The sequence below is a fragment of the Trichomonascus vanleenenianus genome, assembly GCF_965637985.1.
Source record: "Trichomonascus vanleenenianus strain CLIB 3782 genome assembly, contig: TRVA0_012S, whole genome shotgun sequence".
Classification (NCBI taxonomy): domain Eukaryota; kingdom Fungi; phylum Ascomycota; class Dipodascomycetes; order Dipodascales; family Trichomonascaceae; genus Blastobotrys; species Blastobotrys vanleenenianus.
Window position 1 is genome coordinate 175330 of NW_027481875.1, and position 22228 is coordinate 197557.

Genomic DNA, 22228 nt, shown 5'->3' on the forward strand with positions numbered 1-22228 from the left:
CAAAGGGAGAAAAAAAGTGTCGAAAACGCGCGGGAACAACACAATGGAATTTTCCTTTAAATTGTCCCGACGCGTTCAGCTTAATTAACCGTGTCCTAGCGTTATAACGTGAGCGTAGCGAGCGTTAAACTTGAATGAAACCGGGCAGCGAATTTGGTAAAGATGCTATTATAATGCCATAGTTAATGTCTTCGGGATCATGGAGCAGCAATGAGCCATGAATGAGCCGCGCGCGGCTCAGTGCGGCTCGTGTCTCAGATACTAACGAATTTATATTGGAAGCAATTACTACATTAAAAGCATTTGCTGATCTTCAAACTGACGAAGTATCCACATTCTATTAGATACATACTGTCTTATCCTTTTCATGGAATCAAATGGAGGGCCGGCCCTCCAAACCGCCACGCCCGAGATAAAATAAAGTAGAATGGTCGAAGCACTTAGATATCCAGCTAGTGACATTGCACTTGTGCTTTTTTTTGTAATCGATTGGTTAACCAAGTCGTGCGCTCTGTCGCACACCGAAACCCATAGTTTCGTCGTCTACATCCCCGTCTCGGATCATTCTATAGCACTTGATTAGTAAAGACAGCAAATTAGTACGTAATAGGAGAACATACCGAGGATCCAAATGCTTGAGCTTTGACAATGCGCTGTCCACCGGGGCAACTTCTGCCTGCTTCGTTTCTGGCGTCTCTGCTGGGATCATAAACTCATTATCGCAATGGGGACAAAACGAGTCCGATTCATCAAAATCTGAGAGATCCTATCAATTGTTAACAACCAAATCCAGAACGTATTATGTCTAAACCCACCTTTCGGAATGCTTTCTTGCATTTTTTGCACACAAATGTCATGTCGATAGTCTTCCTCAGAGGGTGATCCTCGTTCTCTTCATGGCCTATCAAATCGTTAGTACAAATCTCCGACTTCCCCTTTGCCACGACACGTGGAAAATCAACTTACACGTAGGACAGTCGTACCATTTACGGCAGCACTGATCTGTTAGCACTCACCCAACACCAACACATAAAAAATGAAGCTTCATACCTGTGTCCTCACCGATACCTGAGCATTCAAAATATGCTTGCACATTCCAATATTCAAAGCAGTATATATCAATAGAGATCTATAGAGATCTACCAGAGGCAGCAAATCTAGGGGTATATGGATGTTTTGATCTTGGCTAAACGGTCTCAATATTTGCATTTTCGCGATATTACAGATTACGTAATCAGACTACGGTCATTCACATGGAATGAAGTCGAAGGTTCGACTCATCTATATACGGTAGTGAATTCAGAGAAACGATATTGTTTCATTTATTATCAATTTTTTTATCAATATTTTTCTTTCGCGGGTGTATCAATTGCGCATGTTTAGGAAAAAAAATGAAGCTCGGGCGTTGGTATGTACGGACAGCTCTCTGTAAGCCATCACCATTTTCCTCAAATTGAACATACATTGCTAGGCCCGATGTGACACTGGATATTATTTAGAAACCTTCCACTATAGCTTCGCTCTGCGGAGGAGGTTGTTCATACCACTCCTCAGGAGTCAACTGAGCCAAACCCTGATTCTCATCAATTGAGTATGTAGCCATGGGAAGACGAGGGTAAGCCAGATACTATTGAATGTCAATTAAGCAGTCATGGAAAGGATGACGACCTGGCCCCTCACCAGCTAGCTAGAACATGTTTTTGTGAGCCACGTCAAAATAACACACCCGTCCCGGGATTGAATTGAATGGAGACACTGTCATATAACATAAACATTTATAATGTTCGATGCATATCTTATGTATTTCAAGAGACTCCGTTTTCCAAATTAAGCTGTTGCCGATAACCTAATCGACGGAAACCGAGTGTCAAAACCCGGTCTTGATCCCCGAACTTCTGTACTAAAAATAAAAAGAAATATCCCTCTTCTAAATCACTTCGGAATCTTTGAACCATCGCATTCCAATTGGCGATACACCTTTCTTTGCACCGGATGTAGCAATGGTGGCCGGCTTATTTTGGGTAAAATAAAACATTTAATTGTGTCAACCCTAATCGCGGCCGGCCGGTTTCCAAGAAAAAATCAGCCGTGCGATGTCGGACCGACCTCCGGATTTCTAATCACCAGATTGCTTCCTACTAACTGCGTACTAACCGGACGAATAAATATATAGACAGAATGTCGTCAACAGCTACAGAGACATATACGACCAAAGGACTCTCGGCTCCAGAGCCAGAGCACTGCCCGGGTACCGAGTCCGAGCAGGCAGGCAAGGCAGATGCCTGCGAAGGCTGTCCTAACCAGCAGATATGCGCATCCCAGGTCGCCAAAGGTCCCGACCCTGATCTCCCCCTGATAAACGAGAAGATGGCTGGCGTTAAGCACAAGATTCTTGTGTTGTCAGGGAAAGGAGGCGTTGGCAAGTCGACGTTTACTTCTATGCTTGGCTGGGCTTTCTCGGCTGCCGACGAACAGGAGGAGATTGGCATTATGGACCTCGACATCTGCGGCCCCTCGATGCCGCGTATGATGGGTGCCGAAGGCGAGCAGATCCACTCCTCTGCATCTGGGTGGTCCCCCGTTTACGTGGCAGATAACCTCGGCATGATGTCGATTGCATTTATGCTCCCGCACCAGGACGATCCTATTATCTGGAGGGGGGCCAAGAAGAACGGGCTCATCAAGCAGTTCTTGAAGGACGTCGACTGGGGGAATTTGGACTACATGCTTGTGGACACTCCGCCAGGCACCAGCGACGAGCATCTGAGCATTAACCAGTACCTCAAGGGGAGCGGCGTAGACGGAGCAGTAGTGGTCACCACTCCGCAGGAGGTGGCTTTGCTCGACGTGAGAAAGGAGCTTGATTTCTGCCGCAAAGCAGGCATTAAAGTTCTGGGCATTGTAGAGAACATGTCGGGCTTTGTGTGTCCAAACTGCAAGGGCGAGAGCTTTATCTTTGCCCCTACTACAGGCGGTGGCGAAGCCCTTGCCAAGGAGATGAACGTTCCATTCCTGGGCAAGGTGCCGCTGGATCCGCGAATTGGAAAGGCTTGTGATTACGGGGAGAGCTTCTTTGACGAGTATCCGGACTCGCCAGCGGCCACAGCACTGCTTGACATCATTGACAAGATCAAGCAGGAAGTCAACAACTAGTATATTTTGATAGAAACTCTTTTGAGCCATGTTACTAATGTACATAATGAATGTTATGAATGCGTATTAATACTTGTCATGTTGTAGCTGAAATCAGTTAAGTTATACCAAAGACTCTACTTTTAACAAGAGGAGACTTATTCGCCGATCGTGTTCATGGGCCGCTTCGACGTACTCCACGACACTTTTAATTGATGCAGTGAGGTCATTCGAAACACTGATCAACCGGTCCTGCTCCTCGCGTGAGGAAGAAACAACGCTGGTGAATGCAAAAGTGTGAATGATAACCTTGCGCATCATCTTTCGCAGTGATGCATCGTCTATGAAGAGCATACGGCAGACTTCGCCCAGATACTCCTTATGCTTGGATATAATCTTCTGGATATCCACGCCCTCGGTGTCCTGCGCCCGCAATTGTCGCGTACACTCAGCCTCCACCAGCTGTGTGAAGGATGCAGAAATAATCGAGCTCTGAATATAGCCCCACATCACATCGAGGAAGAGCTTTGCCTGTTGGGCCGTCTTCCAAACCCATTGCGGTGTTTCGCTGTTCCGCCGCATGCGCCACAGGTTAGAGACCTGTTCAGAGGCCTTGCGGAGGGCCGCTAAGTAAGAAAATAGGAATGAGTACCGCTCAGAGTCGCCAGAGGAACTCAAAAGGATGGAATAGGGCCACTCGAGCTTCAGCAAAAGCTTGGCCCGCACTCCAACCAGCAAATCGTCAAACTTGTCCTCGTGTACAACTTGGTGTGATTCTTTTACCTGGACATACTGGAATGTGTTGAGAGCCAGCTCGGAGAGGTCTCTTTCGCCAGAATCCTCGTAGTATGAAGCGAGGCTGTTCTCAAAGTACTCATGGGGACGCAGAGTCTTGTTGTTGTTATTGACCTGATTGAACTCAATCAACTTCAAAGCAAAGTCCGCTGAGCCAATTAGCGAAATATTGCGCAGTAACGAAAAAAAACGCAACACATCCGCCACTGGTAATACAGTTGCAACCACGTTTTTGTACACTGAACGTTTAATCGCGCTGAGAACGCGGCTCAGATGGGTAGGCTCAATCGGCAGGCTCGTTGATTTCAACAAGGACTCGGCATGCTCGAGCAAAAGCTTCTGGTGGTGCGAATTCTTCTCAGCCCGCTGCAATTGGTTCAGCGAGTTGCCAATTGAGAACAGATCCTGAATCGCCTGTCCCGTGGACACAATTGACTTTGGCACCAACGCAGGTCTGATGAAGTACCGGTTCCCCTCGCAGCCAATCATAAAGTCGCTCTGGTCCTGGCTCGGGAGGCGGCCGTACAGGACCCAGCTGGAGACCTGCTGGAGCCAGGTGCGCTGGCACACTACGAGACACTTCTCGGCCAGGAGTCGCACGCTCTCATATCCAATTGACTTTGTGTCGCGGTCCAGCCGGTCCATGACCTCAACACAGGGCCGGCACTTGCCGTCCAATGTCTTGAGCAGGAAGTCTAACAGCCCGAGTGCATACCTGAACTGCTTCTGCCACTGGTGGACTGCCTTCGTCACCACTAGTGAGAGTGGTACGACATTCTGCCCACCTACATACTGCGAGTCGCGTTTGAGGATGAGCTCCTCGAGCCCCACCAGGCTCTTCGCATACGGCGCCAGGAGCTGGTCATCAATCGTCGACGCGATGGCGTGGGACGATGGCTGGAATGGCCCGGCAATGAACTCGCCATTCCCGCCGCCCTCGCCGACCTGTATCCACTGCACGCTGTGGGTGACCGCCGCGTTGAGCCTGCCTAACCGCACTGCCTGCTGTAGCAGGGCCGACTCCGACTCATGTAGCAGTGTGCTCTTCTCCTCGGCCAGCGGGGAGCGGTGACCCGCCATAATGAAAAGGATCTCGTGGATCATCACCAAGTATCTCTACCACACTAATAGTCTGCTACGGCAGTGTAGTGGTCCCCCTTATTCACTATAGGTTAATCTAAACAGTTGTCATACCCCTAAAATCAAAAACCAGATCAATGGAGATGTATGCACTGTCTCAATCTGCGAGGGAAAAAAAACTGTGCGTCTTACCCCCGTCTGCAAACATTCCATTTACCACCCACCACCCCCTGAGAACGAAAAAAATAAAAATGTTGGCGATGCATGTCAGATTACCCCTGGAATTAGCCGCCTGCGTTTTTCGCTCGTTCTAAGACCATTTCAGACCTATAATTGGCTATTTCGGCCATGGGTTGCCTAATTTAGAGCGGATATTAAATATCTGCAGAGGAAGGCAATGATCCAATTTGTACATCGCCGAGTGGCATGTTTCAATTTCGTATCTGTCACCCTTGTCGACGTGTACTGCTGGGCTTAGGTCTGACGTATAGAAGTCATCTCTGGATCATAAATGGGATATATATAAGCTGGACCGTTAGCCCTCTTTAGGGAGTAAAAAAATTCGATCCTCTGCATTTGTGCGAGATATTTTTGTTCTAGAAGCTATACTCCTCAACGGTAATGTCAACGGTCACGGTCCCTAGTGAGCTGTTCAATGATTTCTTAGACGAGCCTTTCTTGCGGTCAGATTCGTTCGAGGAGAGCGACACTGTGCAGTCGTACAAAGTGCCGCCAGGTAAGTGAAAACTTCTCCATGTATTTACCCCATTTTTCACTAACGAGAAACTGGATAGCGGTGAAGGCGCAGTTAATGGATACCGAGCTGCAGAGGCTCGATCAGGAGTTGAGGCGGATGGAGATTCAGCTATGTACTGATCTGCCGGAGTAACGTCTTTCCACACGCACAGTCATGATTTATTTATTTTGTTTATTTTGTACCATAATCCTCTAATCGTCTAATGCCTTAATAATAATTCCAACCCAGTACAATGAAGCACCAATACAACAATAATGCTGTTAAAGCGAGTAACTGCACTTATCGCCGATCGCGTATTATGGACCATGCAAGATTCTAACGTACAGCTGCATTAATTGATACTACTGTATCACGACAAGGATTGAGTAGTTAGTCCAAGTTTCAAGATACAATAACTGATAATCTTAACGTGACGTACAAAGCATACATTATAGTGCATAATAATTAAGTGTCTATTGAATGAGTCGATTCTTGAAATAATTGACGCTAAGGTCAATGGTCTGCTGAAGATACTCGTTTTCGCCCATCTTCATCTGAAGAAGTCTTGAACCATCGCCGGTTTTCTAATTCGTTAGCTCTCATCACAAAATAAAACAAAATAACTTACCAATGGCATGGACCGCACTAGCTTGCCCACATATTGTGCCATGATGTTGGACGCGACACGAGTGTCAAACTTGTCAGTGTTTAAGATCTCGGCAAGTGACTCCAGCAACCGCCTGGCAACCTCTCCGTTGGCCGGCTCTGAACGCAGAGTGACGTAGTCAAGGTATACCTGGCCGCCAATTGACCACCCGAGGATAGGCCATGGATAGGTGAATCGGGAAAGAAGCTCGCGCAGTCGGTCAACCTTGTCCTCGATCACCGCCCGAGGAGCAACCTTGCCAATCAAGGTCCGGTGTGCCTCTTCGTCGAATCCGCCTCGCAAAAGGCTGTGGCATTCTTCCAGGTAGTCGTGGTCATATCGCGAGCGCAGTGCCTGTACCTGGTTTATCAACGACTCGGGTATCCTGAGCTCGTCAATGAGCTGCTGGCGAACGTTTGGCTTCGCAGCAATCTCCTCGACGTGATTAGACAACACCATCTCAATATACCGCTTGGCGATATTGTCGTTGACAATGTGAGATAGCACAAACAGTGCCTCGGTCCACTGGCCCTGCGCTTCCAGCTGACACCCATAGTTCACAGACAGCTCATCTCCAATAACGCTGCCAAAATCGGTCAACAGCTTGGACGACTGGACCAATACCATATAAATAGACCATGGCGCCCGATAGTCTAGGTTGCGGATTGGCTGCAGCACGGAAACGAGCGATGGATCAATAGAGCCATACAGTCGCAGGAGCTGATAGCACAGGTCCAGCTGGCTTTGGTTTGTCTCCGCGTTGACCGCCACGGGTTGGGCAATGCGGTTGACTCCATCTCGGTACGCCAGCGCATACTCCTCGACGGCAACCGAAATAGGATCGTTATTACTCGCCTCGTACCATAGCTTTAGGCCAAGTGCCCGCTTCCAGTCCAAACCTTCGCTCATGTACAGTTCGGGAACCTGTATGTCTCCTCGCACTGAGGCCACCTTGGAAATTGTCGTATTTCCGGCCAATAGCTCGTAAATCTGCCGGATTTGCGTTGGGATCGTGCCCAGAACACGCATCTCTGACCATTGCTTGAGCTGCTTCAGCGCATCTTCTCGCACTCCCTTGTCTGCAGTACCAGCCAGTGGTAGAACCGTGGCAAGATGGAAGTTGTTGCCCTTGATGGCCTCTTCACAGGCCCGCTGGATCTGGTGTCCAGTCAAATAAATATATATTCGGTCCAAGCTGTCTGTAGCCTTTTCCAAATCTGCCAGCAGGGATGCGTTAACCTCCTCAGCAAGCCATCGTGATAGCAGACGTCGCCTATGCTTCTCCTTGATTTTCTCTTGAGCAACGTCGCTGTATTCGTAAGGAATCTCTTCGAGGCCGAGCAGCGAAATTGGATCAAACAATATCGACGCCAACTCCCACATGCTCTTCTCGTATTTATCAGCATGATGTTCCTTGGATCGCGATGCAAAGTACTTAAATGTCAAAGAATCACTCGGGCTGCTCAGAGGCAGGCCGCTATTCTCTCGTTGGACAATTCTAGTCAAGCGTACCTGATCTGCGAAGCTGTATGGCGCTTCCTCGACAACTGAAGTGTCCACTAGCTTAATGCCAGACGGAGAAGAAGAGCTCTTGCTAATAAGTCGCCCAGTCCCGGGACTAAACCGTGCAAAAGAGCACGGAGAGAACATGTCTGGGAGCCTCAGCGCAGCTGCAGCCTGCTTGTACTGAAGCGAAGCAGTTTTGTCGAGCGCTTTAGTACCGCTGAACAGGGCCGCATCAAGATCGGCCGCAGTGAAGCCCCTTTCCTCATCTTCCTTTGACTCTTCCAACCGTGCTTTAATTTGCCTGGCATCCTTCGACTTGATATTGGCGAGCGGAGAATCCAGCTTTCCAGACAAGTCCAATTGCTTGAGCCAGTCCTTCGACGTCTCACGTGGGTAAATGTCCCTACTAGTGATAGAGCCTTCACGAAGACCATCAAACTCTCTTTCTAACAAGCCATCCAAGATATCAGAATCCTTGTGTTTCAGCACCATCGCTCCGTTTCGGGGCGGTTGCTCAGTCGCGCTTTCTTCATCAGAGCTATAACTGAAATCACCGTCCTCAATGCCCCACATTCGTGTATCTTGATCTTGTGGATCACCGTTAGCCCTTTGACGATTCTTGATTGCCTCGATCTTATCGCCAAACGTATCTTCCGGCATGCTGTTGCCAAACGTAGGTTCTGTACTGGACAATCCAAGGTTTTCTAGCGTGTCGTTTTCGTTGACCTCTTTTTGGTGATCGTGCTGAACATACGGATCCGTCTTGCCGAAGAGATTGTTTGTTCCAATTGATCCGAACTGGTTGTGGCCAAATGAGAACACAGGCTGCTCTTTTGTGGCAGTGTTCTGGTTCATCTCATTGGCAAACTCGCTCATGTTAAACTCAGGAGCTTTGTTCCCGTTGACAAACTCATTGTAATCCTCGGCATGCTTGATTGTTTGCGTAACCAAACCATCGTCAAACTCTTCATCTGAATAATCATCATCAACAAGGCCCCACGTAGAAAAGTGTGGCACTTTGAAGGTCCACAGACCAGCATTGACGTCATATGCCACGAATTCACCGCCGCGAGATTCGACTGCCCTTTTGAGTCGGTCAATATGCTTAATCAGTCGGGAATCACCAGGCTCGACGATTTTCTCCCGTGTCTTTTTGTCGGTGGCATAACAGTTTTCAAGTGACACTGTCGCAGGGAGGTTGAGCTCGTACCCTCGAGGAGCCTTATTTGCGAGGTCGGGATACACACAGACTGTACCCTGGCCAAAGATGACAATGTTCCCAAGAATATCAGACAGGTTATCGATCTTGGTCAGATCAACTGGCTGATTGAATGCAATCTGACCATAACCCTTTCTGCCGATCGTCAGGTTTGGAACCGCTGCAAGCTGGTCGCGAGAGAATGTATACAGAGTATGTAGCTGCGGCGAAATCCAATACCCATTGTCCTTGGCAATCTGGTTGATTTCGTAGACCTTGCCTCGCGGTTCTGGTTTTGAGAATTTGGCAGACGGGGTCACAACCATCTCGGGCTGCTTCATACCGGGGCTTAATGGGACACTAGAGGCCGTAGTATCCACAGAGAATGTTTTGGAATGTCTGGCTGTAGAGGTCGTTCTATCTGGAGTACTGTCCAGGAACGACTCGGAACTTGTCAGTGGGTGGGGGTTAAGCGCCCGTGGTGGTCGTCGTTCTGGGGGGCTTCGACCGGTAATCGATTCAAGCGACCGCTGACCCTTTCGATTGATCACTAGCCGTTTACCATCGTTCAAATAGTTGTCATAGCGTCTAGTAGGAATAAGCTGGTCAATGCTGTGCTTGTGTTTGAGTACGACGTCACCAACATTGACAGTTTTGGACTCAGTTTGGTTAAACATCATGGATCTTGTTCGCTGAACCTCTTTACGCCCGAAAGCATACGGCGACGCACGAGCCGAATTGAGCGCGGTGCGTGGCGAAGGGGCAGCCTTGAGCGACGCCGAGCGGTTAAACAACGATGCGCGGCTTGACTTGGACTGAATAGGAGTCTGAGGAGCGACGCCGTCTTTCGGTTTGCGACGCGTTGAAGAGGTCAATGGGCCCAATGACCGGTTCAGAGAAGGCGTGCTAGCTAGAGAATATGGCGCCTGGTCAATTGATGCGATTAGTGATTGGTTTGGAGCAAAAGAACTGCTCAGCAGGGAACTGTTCTGCGAAACACCCAGGTTCGATGATGCATTGCCACCTCCAAGAAAGTTCTGAGTGTTGCCAGAGCTGACACCAAACTTGTTGAACAGCCCTCCACCAGTACCGCCGCCAGCACTTCCAAACAGCCCACCGCCAGTCGACCCCGTATTACTGCCGAACAAGCCACCGCCAGTAGTTGCTGCTGGCTTATTACCAAACAGTCCACCACCAGTACTGCCAGGCCCACTAGCAATGCTGCTTCCAAACAAACCACCACCGCCAGTAGTACCGGTATTACCCGTGTTGCTGCCAAAAAGGCCACCACTGTTCGTTGTGCCAGTGACGCCTGCACTGCCGCCAAGCAGGCCCCCTCCAGTGCCAGTTGTCGGTTTGTTACCAAGCAATCCTGAAGAGCCCTGGGCAGGCTGATTGGCATTTGAGGTAGTTCCAAAAAGACCACCAGTGGAAGGGTTGTTGCCGCCAAACAGCCCACCAGTACTTCCACCTGATCCACCAAATAGGCCACCACCAGTATTCGTAGCAGTGTTGGACGAGCTTCCAAAAGAGAAGCCGCCACTGCCCGAAGAGGGAGTGCCGAATCCACCAGTGGCAGGCTTATTCCCACCAAAGAGACCGACCGAGGAACCAGCGCCAGTGTTGGCAGCGTTTGAACCAAAAGAAAACCCACCCGATGTGCTCCCCGGGGGATTGTTGGCGTTGGCACCGAAAGAGATCCCCGATCCACCCGTGTTGGCGGACGAGGACCCAAACGAGAACGAATTAGACGTCGTCTTGGCCCCAAACATTGGTCTAGTCGCTTTGAGTTAGCCTTGGAACGGATAGAATCCCCGTGTGCTTTACTTACCTTAATGCCCAAAATGTATATACTAAAACACAATTCGCACCGTCACAAAAGTTACAACGTGCAGTGATGACCAAACTTGGTTTAGAATACACACCTTATAAAGCACGTTCGGCCTGTCGTCCGTCTATCCTAATTAATTTTACAATAATCCTAGACGAAGGTTGGGATTGTCGATGTTTTGATCAGCTTCACGGGTCAATTTTTTTTCTTGGGACGTGTCGCGCGCTGATATCATCACCATGTTTAGTGGCCGACGACAAGACGCGATAGCGACAAATTGATACCCAATGGATAACACATAGTTTTTCCTGATTATTTGGCTGTGGAAAACTATTCTCTAGGTTACTGTTAATAGTAAGCCGGTATTTCTGCTTTGCCAGCTACTACTTCAGTTAATATGGTCACCAATTCTACTTAGGATCTGACTGCGAAGGTTAATAGCTTCCAAGTGCGGAAACTTACCGAGGCAGAAGGGATTACCCTGAACACCTTAAAAGCGCATTGAGACGTGCTGGAATCTCGGAGCTTATCCTGGATAATCAGGTAACCATCGATGAATACAATGCCGTCGATAAGGTGCTTACCTTGAAGATCTTAGAGGATCTTGAGAGTTTCCACATCGTCAAGAATAAGAACCGTACTGAGATTGAAATCGACGGAGAAAAATATGAGGTCCGTATGTTCGGGGGCAAACCGTTTGTCTGTGGGAAAGCTTTTCAAAAGCGAGAGTTAAGTGCTGCTGAGAAAGCCCAGCTTGGTCTAACATCTATGAGAAGCGACCGGAATACCGTTCCTGGGGTCGTGATAGAATTGAATAACAAGTTCTGAGGTCTGCCGTTCTATGAAAAGTACTATCAAAGCCTGGGAGACAGACCATGTGAAACCTGGAAGAACCTGGAAGACATTTTCACAGAGTACTCTATCTCTCTGTAATGTTCTCCAGAGAACCTGACGTTATCAAGAAGGCAGAGAATGCTATTCCAGAAAGCTACTGAGAGAGTTTCCATTGCACCAACCATGTTGATATCTACTTTCTAATCCGCGAAATGGAACGTTTCACAGACGAATACGTGAAACAGGCTGCCGACATGCTACGTCGACTCACGAACGACCCTAGACCTAAAACCCTTAGTAAAAAGGAATTTTATGAAGCTCTGTTAACTGTGGGCAATGAAACGCCTAGAGGACATGTCCGAGAAGTACCCGAAATGCTTAATGGAAATTGTGGGCTTCATAGTCTACGAACGTCTACCAGGGAACCCAACAAATTGAGAGTCACAATCAGCACAGCTGAACAGAGTAGCCAACGGATATAAACCGTGTTACCCATATTATTTTTAACTAAGCAATGCCCAAGGGAAGACCTTTAGCCATCGCCTTATTGCTGAATTGTACAATGTAGCACGTTATTCAAAGACTGGGAACTCTAGTAATAATAAGCGTTGACTGCTTTTAAATTAAACTAGGCGTCGCCGGTTTCGCATAAAAAGTAATGATTCAACTTCCATATTGTTATGGAGAGATCAGTTACAGTATCCAGCTAAGGAGACGAGCTTCTCAAAGATGTGGCAGGCACTATCAAAACAGACTACAACAGAGAGTTGCTTTAATATACAACTCATTACACGAGAATTTCATCAATTAGAGGGAACTATGTACCAGAATTCTGGACAGAAATTATCAATAGCTATTTTTTTGGAAGATTAACCAAACATTATGCTGAGAATCAGAACACTATAAGAAATCCCCATACACATAGGTCATGCTCTAAGATGTATTCATGTCAATTGATCTTTGTAACTACAGTAGTGCATTATGCTGTACAAGGTTTTTCAGGAAGCGTTTCTGATATTATTTGTGCCGGGTAATGCATGATACCACTCTTGTACCTCTGAGATTGGTTGCTCAGCAATCCACGCTGGCCGATCGTCTTGACTCGTCTTGACCGAATAGATACAGGAAACGCTAGGTCATATGCATCTTATTGTAAAGATTCTTTTTTACATGTACCGATGAACTGCGCACAATCAATCAAGCCTTCAACATTATCCGTCTTTATCTCATTGTTCACCGGAACGATCGGGCTCCGTAGGTAACATCTGCTACCTATCAAATACAATGGGGCTTTGCCGGCTGCAAGCGTGCAGGTTGGCGGCGCACTTCGTCGATGCAACCCGCCTGAACCAATTCTTTGTGACATCAATTGTCGGATTCGTCCAGCCGCTGCTAGATGGCCGCCCGGAGCGTCCACAGCGACTCTGGTAGGTCTCTCTTGGTCCTCAGAGCGCACCCAGTCTTAGTCGGCTCTGTTATTCCGTGGCGGTGAGCGCCGCACTATGTCGGGTAAGGGCCAATCTCGTCCCGAGGATCCAGTATGTTGACCACCAGCTTTAACAGCGAGCTGGATAGTTGGGCAAAGGCCGTCCCATGCGCGTCGGCTCGGGATTTTCGGCTGTCATACGATATGTATGACTCGAGCCAGTTTTTCAGCTGCAAGAGCTGCATGATCCGATGCCTGACAGGCCATATGCCGCAAATTCCTCATACGCCCGTACAAGCTTATTCTATACAGTACACAAGTAATGCTACTGTATCTACATTATTATAGAATTTGTAATAATATCGGTCATAAAGCTACGGGTTGCTTGGATATTGCTTCGATCTCTCTTTTAGACTAGACTACTGGTATTAGTAACCAAAGAGGGATGATGATCCGTTACAAAAAAAAAAAATCAATGGAGAATTCCTACACAGGCTTAGCGCGAAGTGGGAAAGCCTGTTAAGGAGGTAATGAAGAATCAATAGGTAGCATATGCTGGGAAAGTGTGCAGTCAAAGTACATTGCATCGCGTCGCTGTGCAACGCCGAGAGGTTTCCAAAAATCTCTCACGGCGGAGCATGGTCGTTTATTATGCATTGCGGGGGAACCTACCGAGGTGATACGAACTGCAGCATGCTTTTATATTGCGGATATACCGAGCCAGATCGTTTACAATATACAAGTATCAGTACGGCAGTAGATTTCATGAGCCGCTTCCAACGCGGCGGTTAGATAACACCATACTGTAGCATGGCATACCCCCTGAGTATGCACCAGGGGGATCTAAGGAATAGAACTGCGACAAAAGCAAGATATAAGTCTTAATTCCTAATGACCGACCGCTCGCACGTGAATTGGATACACCACAATTCCCAACACAGTACTACAGTAGTACCAGCACAGTGTGCCAGAGTAGTAGCATGGTACAGATCAGTGGCTGTCTCCTAAAACAAGATCTAAGGTAGTCTATACAGAGCCTTCGACAAAGCTTTTTGGCGAATTAATGTAGAGGGGGACGATCCGGCCCCGTCCGGGAATGTGAGCCGCAGGCGGCTCATGAGTCCCCTAACTCCCATTCATTAAATTTACTTTTTATGCATGCAGGACGAGTAACGAGCGGGGACGTAATACGCGTCTACAGCCAGGTACAAGGAGGACAGGGCTCTCACATGCGAATACGCCCAGACAGCCACTAAAGAGCTCCTATCCCCTGCATATTGCCTCTCATCAGGTGGATGAAAACGGGGTGACGAGTTCTTGGTGTTTCTTGGTGGAGCTGACGTTTAGAAACAATTGGGTTGAGAGCGCCAAGTGCCCCCCAACAAATTTTACGACACTGGGGGGAAGGTGGCGCTTTGGCGAAACGGAAGCCACCGGGCTGGCGCGCGAGAGGAATTGGGTAACTCGGGTTACCGTGGTTTGTTGAATTGCAGGGTTTTGCGACTGATGTCCAGGAAGGACCGGCTGAATCCAACTGCATGGCTGGCTGGCGCAGAGCAATCCGCATCGGATCTGTGGTGGTGTGTGTGGTTATAAATTTCCCACCAATTTCCCCTCTCTGCGTTTCGGACGCTGTTTACTACCTCTGAATCGCCATCCAACCAGTAATTACCTTTTTTTTTTTTCTCTTGGCGACATACCATTGAGCGAGCCTGGGAAATTTTGTTACTAATTATTGTAATCCGGTAGTTTACCTCGTAAATCAATTGCAGCAGTACAAGACTTTAATTATGGGATTGTTCAGGAAAAAGGTCCATGCTGTGCCGATTGGTGAGCCAGAGCGAGAGGGCGAGACGCCCATCTACAGAAACGTTGGCGCGAAGGATGCTCTGTGGACTTCGCCGGAGAACATACCAGAGATCACCACGATTTATAAGCTCGTGCAATGGGCTGTCAAGCAGTATGGCAACCGCAACTGCATGGGCTCACGGACCATCGTTGATGTCCACGAGGAGTCCAAGGAGGTGACCAAGAAGGTCGACGGCGTTGACCAGAAGGTCACCAAGTCCTGGAAGTACTTTGAGCTGTCAGATTACAAGTACATCACCTTCAACGAGCTCAACACGATCATTTCGGACCTGGCGTCCGGCCTGGTGCACATTGGCATCAAGCCCAATAACGAGGAGCGGATCCACCTCTACGCCCAGACCTCGGCGAGCTGGATGCAGATGTCCCTTGCCGCCAACTCCCAGGGCATTCCCTGTGTCACTGCATACGACACGCTTGGCGAAGAGGGCCTGACCCACTCGATGGTTGAGACCGAGACGGTCGCCGTCTTTACGGATAACGACATCCTGGACACCCTGGTTAACCCGCTCAAGAAGGCCGACAAGATCCGATACATCATATACCGGGATGCCATGGAGAACCCGGACGAGAACGAGGCGGTTAAGAAGCTCAAGGAGGTGCACCCGGACGTGAAGCTCTACAGCTTTGATGATATCCTCAAGCTCGGCCGGGAGAACCGTGTCCCGGCCAGCCCGCCCAAGCCAGAGGATGTTGCTCTCATTATGTACACGTCGGGATCGACAGGCACGCCAAAGGGTGTTGTTTTGCTCAATTCGACCGTCGTGGCGGGCGTTGCTGGTGTAGTCGGCAATATTAACCGCAAGATCATTGGCTCCAAGGACCGCATTCTTGCATTCCTGCCGCTGGCGCACATTCTCGAGTACACGGTCGAGTTGGCAACACTGTTTTGGGGCGCGCAGTTGGGATACGGCACCGTCAAGACGATTAGCGACGCGTCGGTGCGACACTGCAAGGGCGACATTCGAGAGTTCAAGCCAACCATTCTGGTCGGCGTGCCGGCCGTGTGGGAGAACGTGCGCAAGGGCATTAACAACAAGATTAAGGAGAGCTCGGGGACGGTGCAGAAGGTGTTCTGGGGTGCGTACCACACTAAGGTCAAGCTGACGCAGTACGGCATCCCGACGGGCCTCATTGACAACCTCATCTTCAAGAAGGTGCGCGATGCGACCGGAGGCAACCTGCGGTTTACGTTCAATGGCGGTGCGGCCATCTCGCAGGAGACGCAGACCTTCATCACGACGCTCATTGCGCCAATGATCATTGGCTATGGCCTGACCGAGACCAATGCCAACACATGCCTGTTGACGCCGAATTCGTTTGAGATTGGTATCCAGGGTGAGCCTACCCACGCCGTTGAGCTCAAGCTCATCGACGTTCCGGATGCCGGCTACTACGCCAAGAATAACCAGGGAGAGATTCTCGTGCGAGGCAATGCGGTTTCCCCGTACTACTTTAAGAATGAGACCGAGACCAAGAACTCATTCACCGAAGACGGCTGGTTCCAGACCGGCGACATTGGCGAGTGGACTCCGGCCGGCTGTATTCGAATCATTGACCGAAAGAAGAACCTGGTCAAGACCCTCAACGGTGAGTACATTGCTCTCGAGAAGCTGGAGGCCATCTACCGGTCGAACCAGTACGTTGCCAACGTCTGTATCTACGCTGACCCCAACAGGGTCAAGCCGGTTGCCATCATTGTTCCAGTCGAGAAGGCAGTGCACGACCTTTGCAACGAGCTCGGCATCGACATTCACGAAGACGTGGCCCACGACCCGAAGATTATCAAGAAGGTTCACCAATCCGTTCTTGATACCGGCAAGGAGGGCGGCCTCAAGGGCGTCGAGCTTGTTGCTGGTGTCGTCATGTCCAAGGTTGAGTGGACCCCTCAGAACGGCTACCTCACGTCTGCCCAGAAGCTACAACGAAAGAAGATTCTTGCCGACAACAAGGATGACGTTGAGCAGGTCTTCGAGAACAACACTTAAGCTCATTTTTTCCCCAGCCTTTTGCTTTGGAACGCAAGTACCTACTAATGATTCGAATATGCTCCTTTCTCCGAAATATATTGATTAATGCCGTAAATTAGAGCTGTATTGGTACTCGGGGGCCAGCCCCCGAACCCCCGTAGCTCGGCTTCGCCGAGGTATGGCTCTATCGACTACGCAGACTGATCTCGATGGGCCATTGAGCTATGGAGATGACCGTGAAGTTGAGAGAACCCCAATTCTATTTCGGCAACAAAAGATTCAATGTGCCGTTACATGGGACTGATTGCACGATAACTTCGTAACAAAATCTCTTTATATTTCAATTATAGCCGAGGAAAAGATTATTACGGTGTTACCATACGGGTGGGGAAGGGGGTCTGGGCCCCCAGGTACGGGAGCTCGAGGGCTGGCCCTCGAATGCAATCTACTGCTAGTACTAGTATAACCAGTTCCCCAAACCTAATGGGCTCACTAACATAATTTCACCCATTTTTGGCCTGATACTAACGAAATAGCAAGATACCATTTTACCCGGCAGTAATAAGGCAGTCAGTCCCTCGCAGACCAAACCCAACCTCCTAACCACCACTCTACTTACATCGGTCTACAGTAGTAGTACCGATCGTAACTGCTGGATAAACAGATTGGCGACGCAATGTATTCGCCACTGTAGATAAGATGTGCCGCATATGCTAGCATGACTCCTCAATGACTCCCCTCCAGCGTCTCGTAAGCGCCGCCTCGCATGGGTGGCGAACTGTTGAGGTCGCGTTGCTGTGGCAATGGTGAAGTCCGGGGTGCGGCTGGCCGTGTTTCACCGGCGCTACCCCTGTTAAACCCGTGACACGAGCCGCACCCAACAAGAGAGGGCCTCGCGTGCCCCGTCCTGCGGTACTATTGGAGGGGCTTTGCCGATACAAAAACTTTAAATTCATCAGCCTCCGCGGCCGTGAAGGAGTTAAGGGCCGTGATCTCCGAGAAGCGGAAAGATTATATATATATTGGCACGCCGTGCGGTTGCAGATAAATCGTCCAAAATATTTGCCCTCCGTACGAATCCAGCGCTGCTACTGTGCAGCGGAGTTCCATCGTGGTCAGGGACTACTATTCGAGCCATGTCTGTAGCGACCGATAAAGGGCTTGATGCTGCGACGGCTGCCGCGGCAGCTACCGGGACGGCTACTGCCACGACTGCCACCGCGACCGAGTTCAAGACGCCCACTCCGCCTACGGGCGTGCCCCTGGCGCGGGTGTTCACCAAGCGGTTCCCGCTCTCATACATGGAGTCGTATACCCAGTGGATCAACCGTAAAGACCTGGCCAGGGCCGAGTTTGACGTACTGTCGAGTGCGCTGCCGTACTTCCCGGAAAGTGACGGCGTCAAGACCGCCGAGAGCCTGGCGGTAGACATTGGCCGGGGCCTTTACATGAATGAGTTCCAGATCACTCGGGTCGACGAGCCGGTCAAGAAGGAGGTCGTCTTCCTCCACGGGTACGGCGCCGGGCTCGGATTCTACTACAAGAACTTTGACAATGTTGCCTCGATTCCCGGGTGCAGATTGCATGCACTTGATTTGCTCGGCTACGGCCGGTCGTCGCGGCCCAAGTTCCGCATCACGGCCAAGACCCAGCTCGAGCAGGTTTTGGAGACGGAAGACTTCTTCATTGATGCTCTTGAGCACTGGCGTAAGGCGCGTAACATTGACAAGTTCACTCTGGTGGCTCATTCCATGGGTGCGTATCTGAGCGCCTCGTACGCCAAGAAGTACCCCGGGCGTCTTGAGAAGCTCATGCTCGTGTCGCCCGCTGGAGTGCCGCGAAATGCATACTCGCTGCCGAGCGAAGACCCGGAGATTGCGGCGAAAGAATACCCCAAGCACAACATTCCCGGGTGGTTCCACTACCTTTGGGAGTGCAACGTGTCGCCCTTCTCGCTTGTGAGAAACACTGGCCCGCTGGGCCCCATGTTTGTATCGGGTTGGAGCTTCAGGCGGTTTGCGAACCTGCCACTGCACGAGGCGACAGCGCTGCACAAGTATGCATACGCTATTTTCAACGCGCGTGGCTCGGGAGAATACGCACTCAACTATTTATTGGCTCCTGGTGCCCATGGCAGACGGCCGTTGGCAGAGCGGGCCCACGAAATCCCGTGTGATACCGCGTGGGTATACGGCGATAGAGACTGGATGGACATTGAAGGCGGCATTGATGCTAAGAAGAAGATTGATTCCTTTGGAAGGCATAAGGCGGACGTTGTACTGGTGCGCGATGCCGGACATCATGTCTACTTGGATAATCCGGGCCAGTTTAACAAGCTGGTGCGTGATTTCCTATAACTGTGCTCTATTGTGCCAAACTGATAGAGCTAATTTTTAATATTTTCGTGTAAAAAGTGATAACATATATAACCATAACCATAACCTTAATGTATTATATGAAAGAAACCATACGTGCAACATTAGACATTAGACCAAAACTTGACATGGGTACCCGGTAACTCTCAGGGTGCGCATGTATACTTTTATGGGTGTTATTTTATATATGGGAACTCTGACACCACAGTATGGACGTATGATAATGAGTATAACGGAATTAAAAAAAAGTCGTTAGCCGTTAGTAGAAGTTGATAGAGCACTAGCCAATTTGTATCAACTGTATTTTCCGTAAAACAACTATGGATGTATGCGAGGATCAGTGGTTAGTAACAGGTTAATCAACAGACTCCTCTGGATCACCATCTACTGGTATAGCCGACTCTATCGAGCTGCCTGCTGTTGTAGTCTGTTCGTTAGGATTGAATTTCGGAGGATCTGTAATACGGGCCCATTGGACGGCAATTCTAGACTCGATTTCCTCATTGACCTGGTGCTTAACCTCCTGCTCCAGTTCCTTAGCCTCACTGAGTGCTCGCTTGAGAGCATAATCTTCCACAGTCATATTTCGTTTGTCCAATTCGCCCAAAAGGATGCGCTGAACAGTGGGGTCGTGAAGATCAAGAATCGAGTGGCTGGGGGTATACTCCATTGCCTCAAACTCTTTCCAGATGGCATTATTGCTGTATTCGGGCTCAAGGTACCCTTCAAATGGCGTGGCCGAATCCTCAGGTGGTTCCTCCTTCGGCGGCTTGACATAGAAATAGGTAGTGCCGACATTGTTCTTATCGTATGCTTTGTACTCTTCTGGCGTTTCAAGCTGGTAGTTGCAGTAGAACTTCCAGGTTCCACGCATCTGCCACGACTCACAGTCATGCTTGAGCCATTTAGCGCCGTAAGCCAGCGGACTCATGACGTAGAAGAAGTACACTACTATAAGCATAACTCCAGCCGTAATGACGTACTGCGACGAGGGCCGCCATCGCTTTAGCCGGAAATCCCAAATGGCTACAAAGACGAGAATCGAAAAGTACAGCGCTGGCAGATAATCTGTCATTTCGTGCTGCTTCGACCAAAGAGGAATATAAAGAGCAAGCCAGCCAGCAATGAATCGGCCGACGATATGGTCAAGCTCAACAAGGCCATTGATCTTTTCTATAGCTGACCTATGGCCGCGTTGGACGACAATCAACACGCTTATTTTGAACAATAGGTAGGCCACGATACAACCAATTGAGCACCACCATGTAATAATGTTGCCAAAGAGGTATACCTGACGGTGGTGATGGCGGAAGTAGCTCATTCCCGTAACGAGAAACGGCAGCTGCCATGCATCGACCTTCCAAAAGTTGGAACCGTCTATCTTGTCGCTAAATTGACGGGCGACTTTTAACATCGAGTCCACGTAGGCAACGTACTTCTCAGCCATGGACATTCGCGTGTACTCAATATAGTCTTTAGGGTCCCTTGAGTCAAACATTGGGTGGTAGTTTGTCTCGACATACCAGAGCGAGTTTTCAAGGATCCCAGTCTGTGCGCACGTCACTTCATTCTGCTCAAACCCCCATTTAGGCAGCTTGGTAGGATGGGAAAAAAGATAACACCCGCTGACAACGTGCTGTAATCGGAACACAGTAGCCAGGGCTTGCCACGACTCCACTTGTTCCGACAGCTGTGGTACCAATTCAAGCCGCCAGAGGTCGTTCAAGTCTCCTGGGTATCCATCAGCTCCATATGCACTAACTTCGGTCTGCCAGTCGTTTTCGGAAACGGGCGCCTTGTGTCCATGGGTGTGGAGGTACCGATTAGTGTTCATATGCTTAAGTCGGACGAAGGCGCCGGATTCTACACTCGACGGAGCAATTTCAAAAGGCTGGGGTTCGCCTTCTTTCGGCTGGTCGAGTCCATCAACCATCCAGACGTTGTTCAAGTCTCGGTAGCCATAAATCGTCACCTGCTGTTGGCGAGAGCCAGACTCGTAGAAAAAGTCATGGGAATGCAAGAACCCGTAGGTCGAATGGTGCCTAATTGTGATGAGACTACCGAGGGACACATTCGCCGCAACAGGCGGACGCTCATTTTTGATGAGTCCGGCCTGGAAGCGGCCAGGCATGAAGCTATCACCGTCCCCAGCCTTCGGAGTCAGCTGCAAGTGGTGTATTACAACACCAATGTACACCAAAATTGGCAGAGCAACCAGAATTGTCGTTCTCACTACACAATGGCCAACTATTTTGGCCCACCCCAGCTTTAGGTCTACGCTTGTCCACCACAGGTGATAGAAATTGAGAGCCACGATAAACATGGCCATGTAGCTCCCGGCATTTCTCGACGAGCAAGCTCCACCAAGCGATAGCCCAGTGATAACTAAGTACCTAACCCATTCCATGCTGAATGGTCTCGCCAGCTCAACTCGCTTATAGGCATAAAGTGAGAGCGCTATAAAGAATAGCATAAATGGCACCGTGAACATATAGCGATGCTGAGTGACATACGAGTTTTCAAAGATAATAAGGCAGCTGCCCAGGACGGCAGAGCGTCGGTGGATACCACTGAGCCTCAGCAGCAAAAAAGTTAGCACGACTGTGCCGACACCCGTCAAAGCATTGAAGAGTCTCAGCTGGTAGAACGGGAAAGGGCTCCCGATAAAAGACTGGTGTGTCGGGGCGAAATCAAATGTTCCTTGGTACCCCAGCCATTTCGCCAGGTAGTAGTACACTAAGCCGGGCAACGGCGGCTCTACGTCAATGAAAAAGTTCCCTCGCAGGTACCGATTGATGTAGCCGCCGACGACAGCCTCCTCGAATATGACATT

At 49.5% G+C, this 22228-nt stretch overlaps 8 protein-coding genes across 8 annotated transcripts; 4 read left to right on the forward strand and 4 right to left on the reverse strand.

Annotated features, from left to right (window-relative positions):
- Positions 1-493: 493 nt before the first annotated feature.
- HOT13 (Hot13p) lies at positions 494-1095 on the reverse strand (the record flags this gene model as incomplete). The annotated part of the gene is made up of 5 exons (XM_076684014.1): positions 494-566; positions 621-766; positions 816-901; positions 967-997; positions 1051-1095. 5 exons carry the CDS (start codon positions 1093-1095, stop codon positions 494-496), a joined length of 381 nt encoding a protein of 126 aa, XP_076541768.1.
- Positions 1096-2178: 1083 nt separating this feature from the next.
- NBP35 (Fe-S cluster-binding ATPase) lies at positions 2179-3153 on the forward strand (the record flags this gene model as incomplete). Its single annotated transcript, XM_076684015.1, has 1 exon — positions 2179-3153. The coding sequence occupies one exon, from the start codon at positions 2179-2181 to the stop codon at positions 3151-3153; it is 975 nt and encodes a 324-aa protein (XP_076541769.1).
- A 102-nt stretch (positions 3154-3255) lies between these two features.
- TRVA0_012S01904 (uncharacterized protein) lies at positions 3256-5007 on the reverse strand (the record flags this gene model as incomplete). The annotated part of the gene is made up of 1 exon (XM_076684016.1): positions 3256-5007. The coding sequence occupies one exon, from the start codon at positions 5005-5007 to the stop codon at positions 3256-3258; it is 1752 nt and encodes a 583-aa protein (XP_076541770.1).
- A 621-nt stretch (positions 5008-5628) lies between these two features.
- TRVA0_012S01926 (uncharacterized protein) lies at positions 5629-5896 on the forward strand (the record flags this gene model as incomplete). The annotated part of the gene is made up of 2 exons (XM_076684017.1): positions 5629-5743; positions 5802-5896. The coding sequence occupies 2 exons, from the start codon at positions 5629-5631 to the stop codon at positions 5894-5896; spliced, it is 210 nt and encodes a 69-aa protein (XP_076541771.1).
- Positions 5897-6216: 320 nt separating this feature from the next.
- On the reverse strand, positions 6217-11085 carry NUP145 (nucleocytoplasmic transporter NUP145; the record flags this gene model as incomplete). Its single annotated transcript, XM_076684018.1, has 3 exons — positions 10925-11085; positions 6372-10869; positions 6217-6327 (listed from the first exon to the last, which is right to left on the reverse strand). The coding sequence occupies exons 2-3, from the start codon at positions 10863-10865 to the stop codon at positions 6217-6219; spliced, it is 4605 nt and encodes a 1534-aa protein (XP_076541772.1). The 5' UTR covers positions 10866-10869; positions 10925-11085.
- Positions 11086-14974: 3889 nt separating this feature from the next.
- FAA1 (long-chain-fatty-acid--CoA ligase 1) lies at positions 14975-17038 on the forward strand (the record flags this gene model as incomplete). Its single annotated transcript, XM_076684019.1, has 1 exon — positions 14975-17038. One exon carries the CDS (start codon positions 14975-14977, stop codon positions 17036-17038), a length of 2064 nt encoding a protein of 687 aa, XP_076541773.1.
- A 1118-nt stretch (positions 17039-18156) lies between these two features.
- CLD1 (carboxylic ester hydrolase) lies at positions 18157-19377 on the forward strand (the record flags this gene model as incomplete). The annotated part of the gene is made up of 1 exon (XM_076684020.1): positions 18157-19377. The coding sequence occupies one exon, from the start codon at positions 18157-18159 to the stop codon at positions 19375-19377; it is 1221 nt and encodes a 406-aa protein (XP_076541774.1).
- A 373-nt stretch (positions 19378-19750) lies between these two features.
- On the reverse strand, positions 19751-21526 carry TRVA0_012S02014 (uncharacterized protein; the record flags this gene model as incomplete). The annotated part of the gene is made up of 1 exon (XM_076684021.1): positions 19751-21526. The coding sequence occupies one exon, from the start codon at positions 21524-21526 to the stop codon at positions 19751-19753; it is 1776 nt and encodes a 591-aa protein (XP_076541775.1).
- Between the last annotated feature and the right edge of the window lie 702 nt (positions 21527-22228).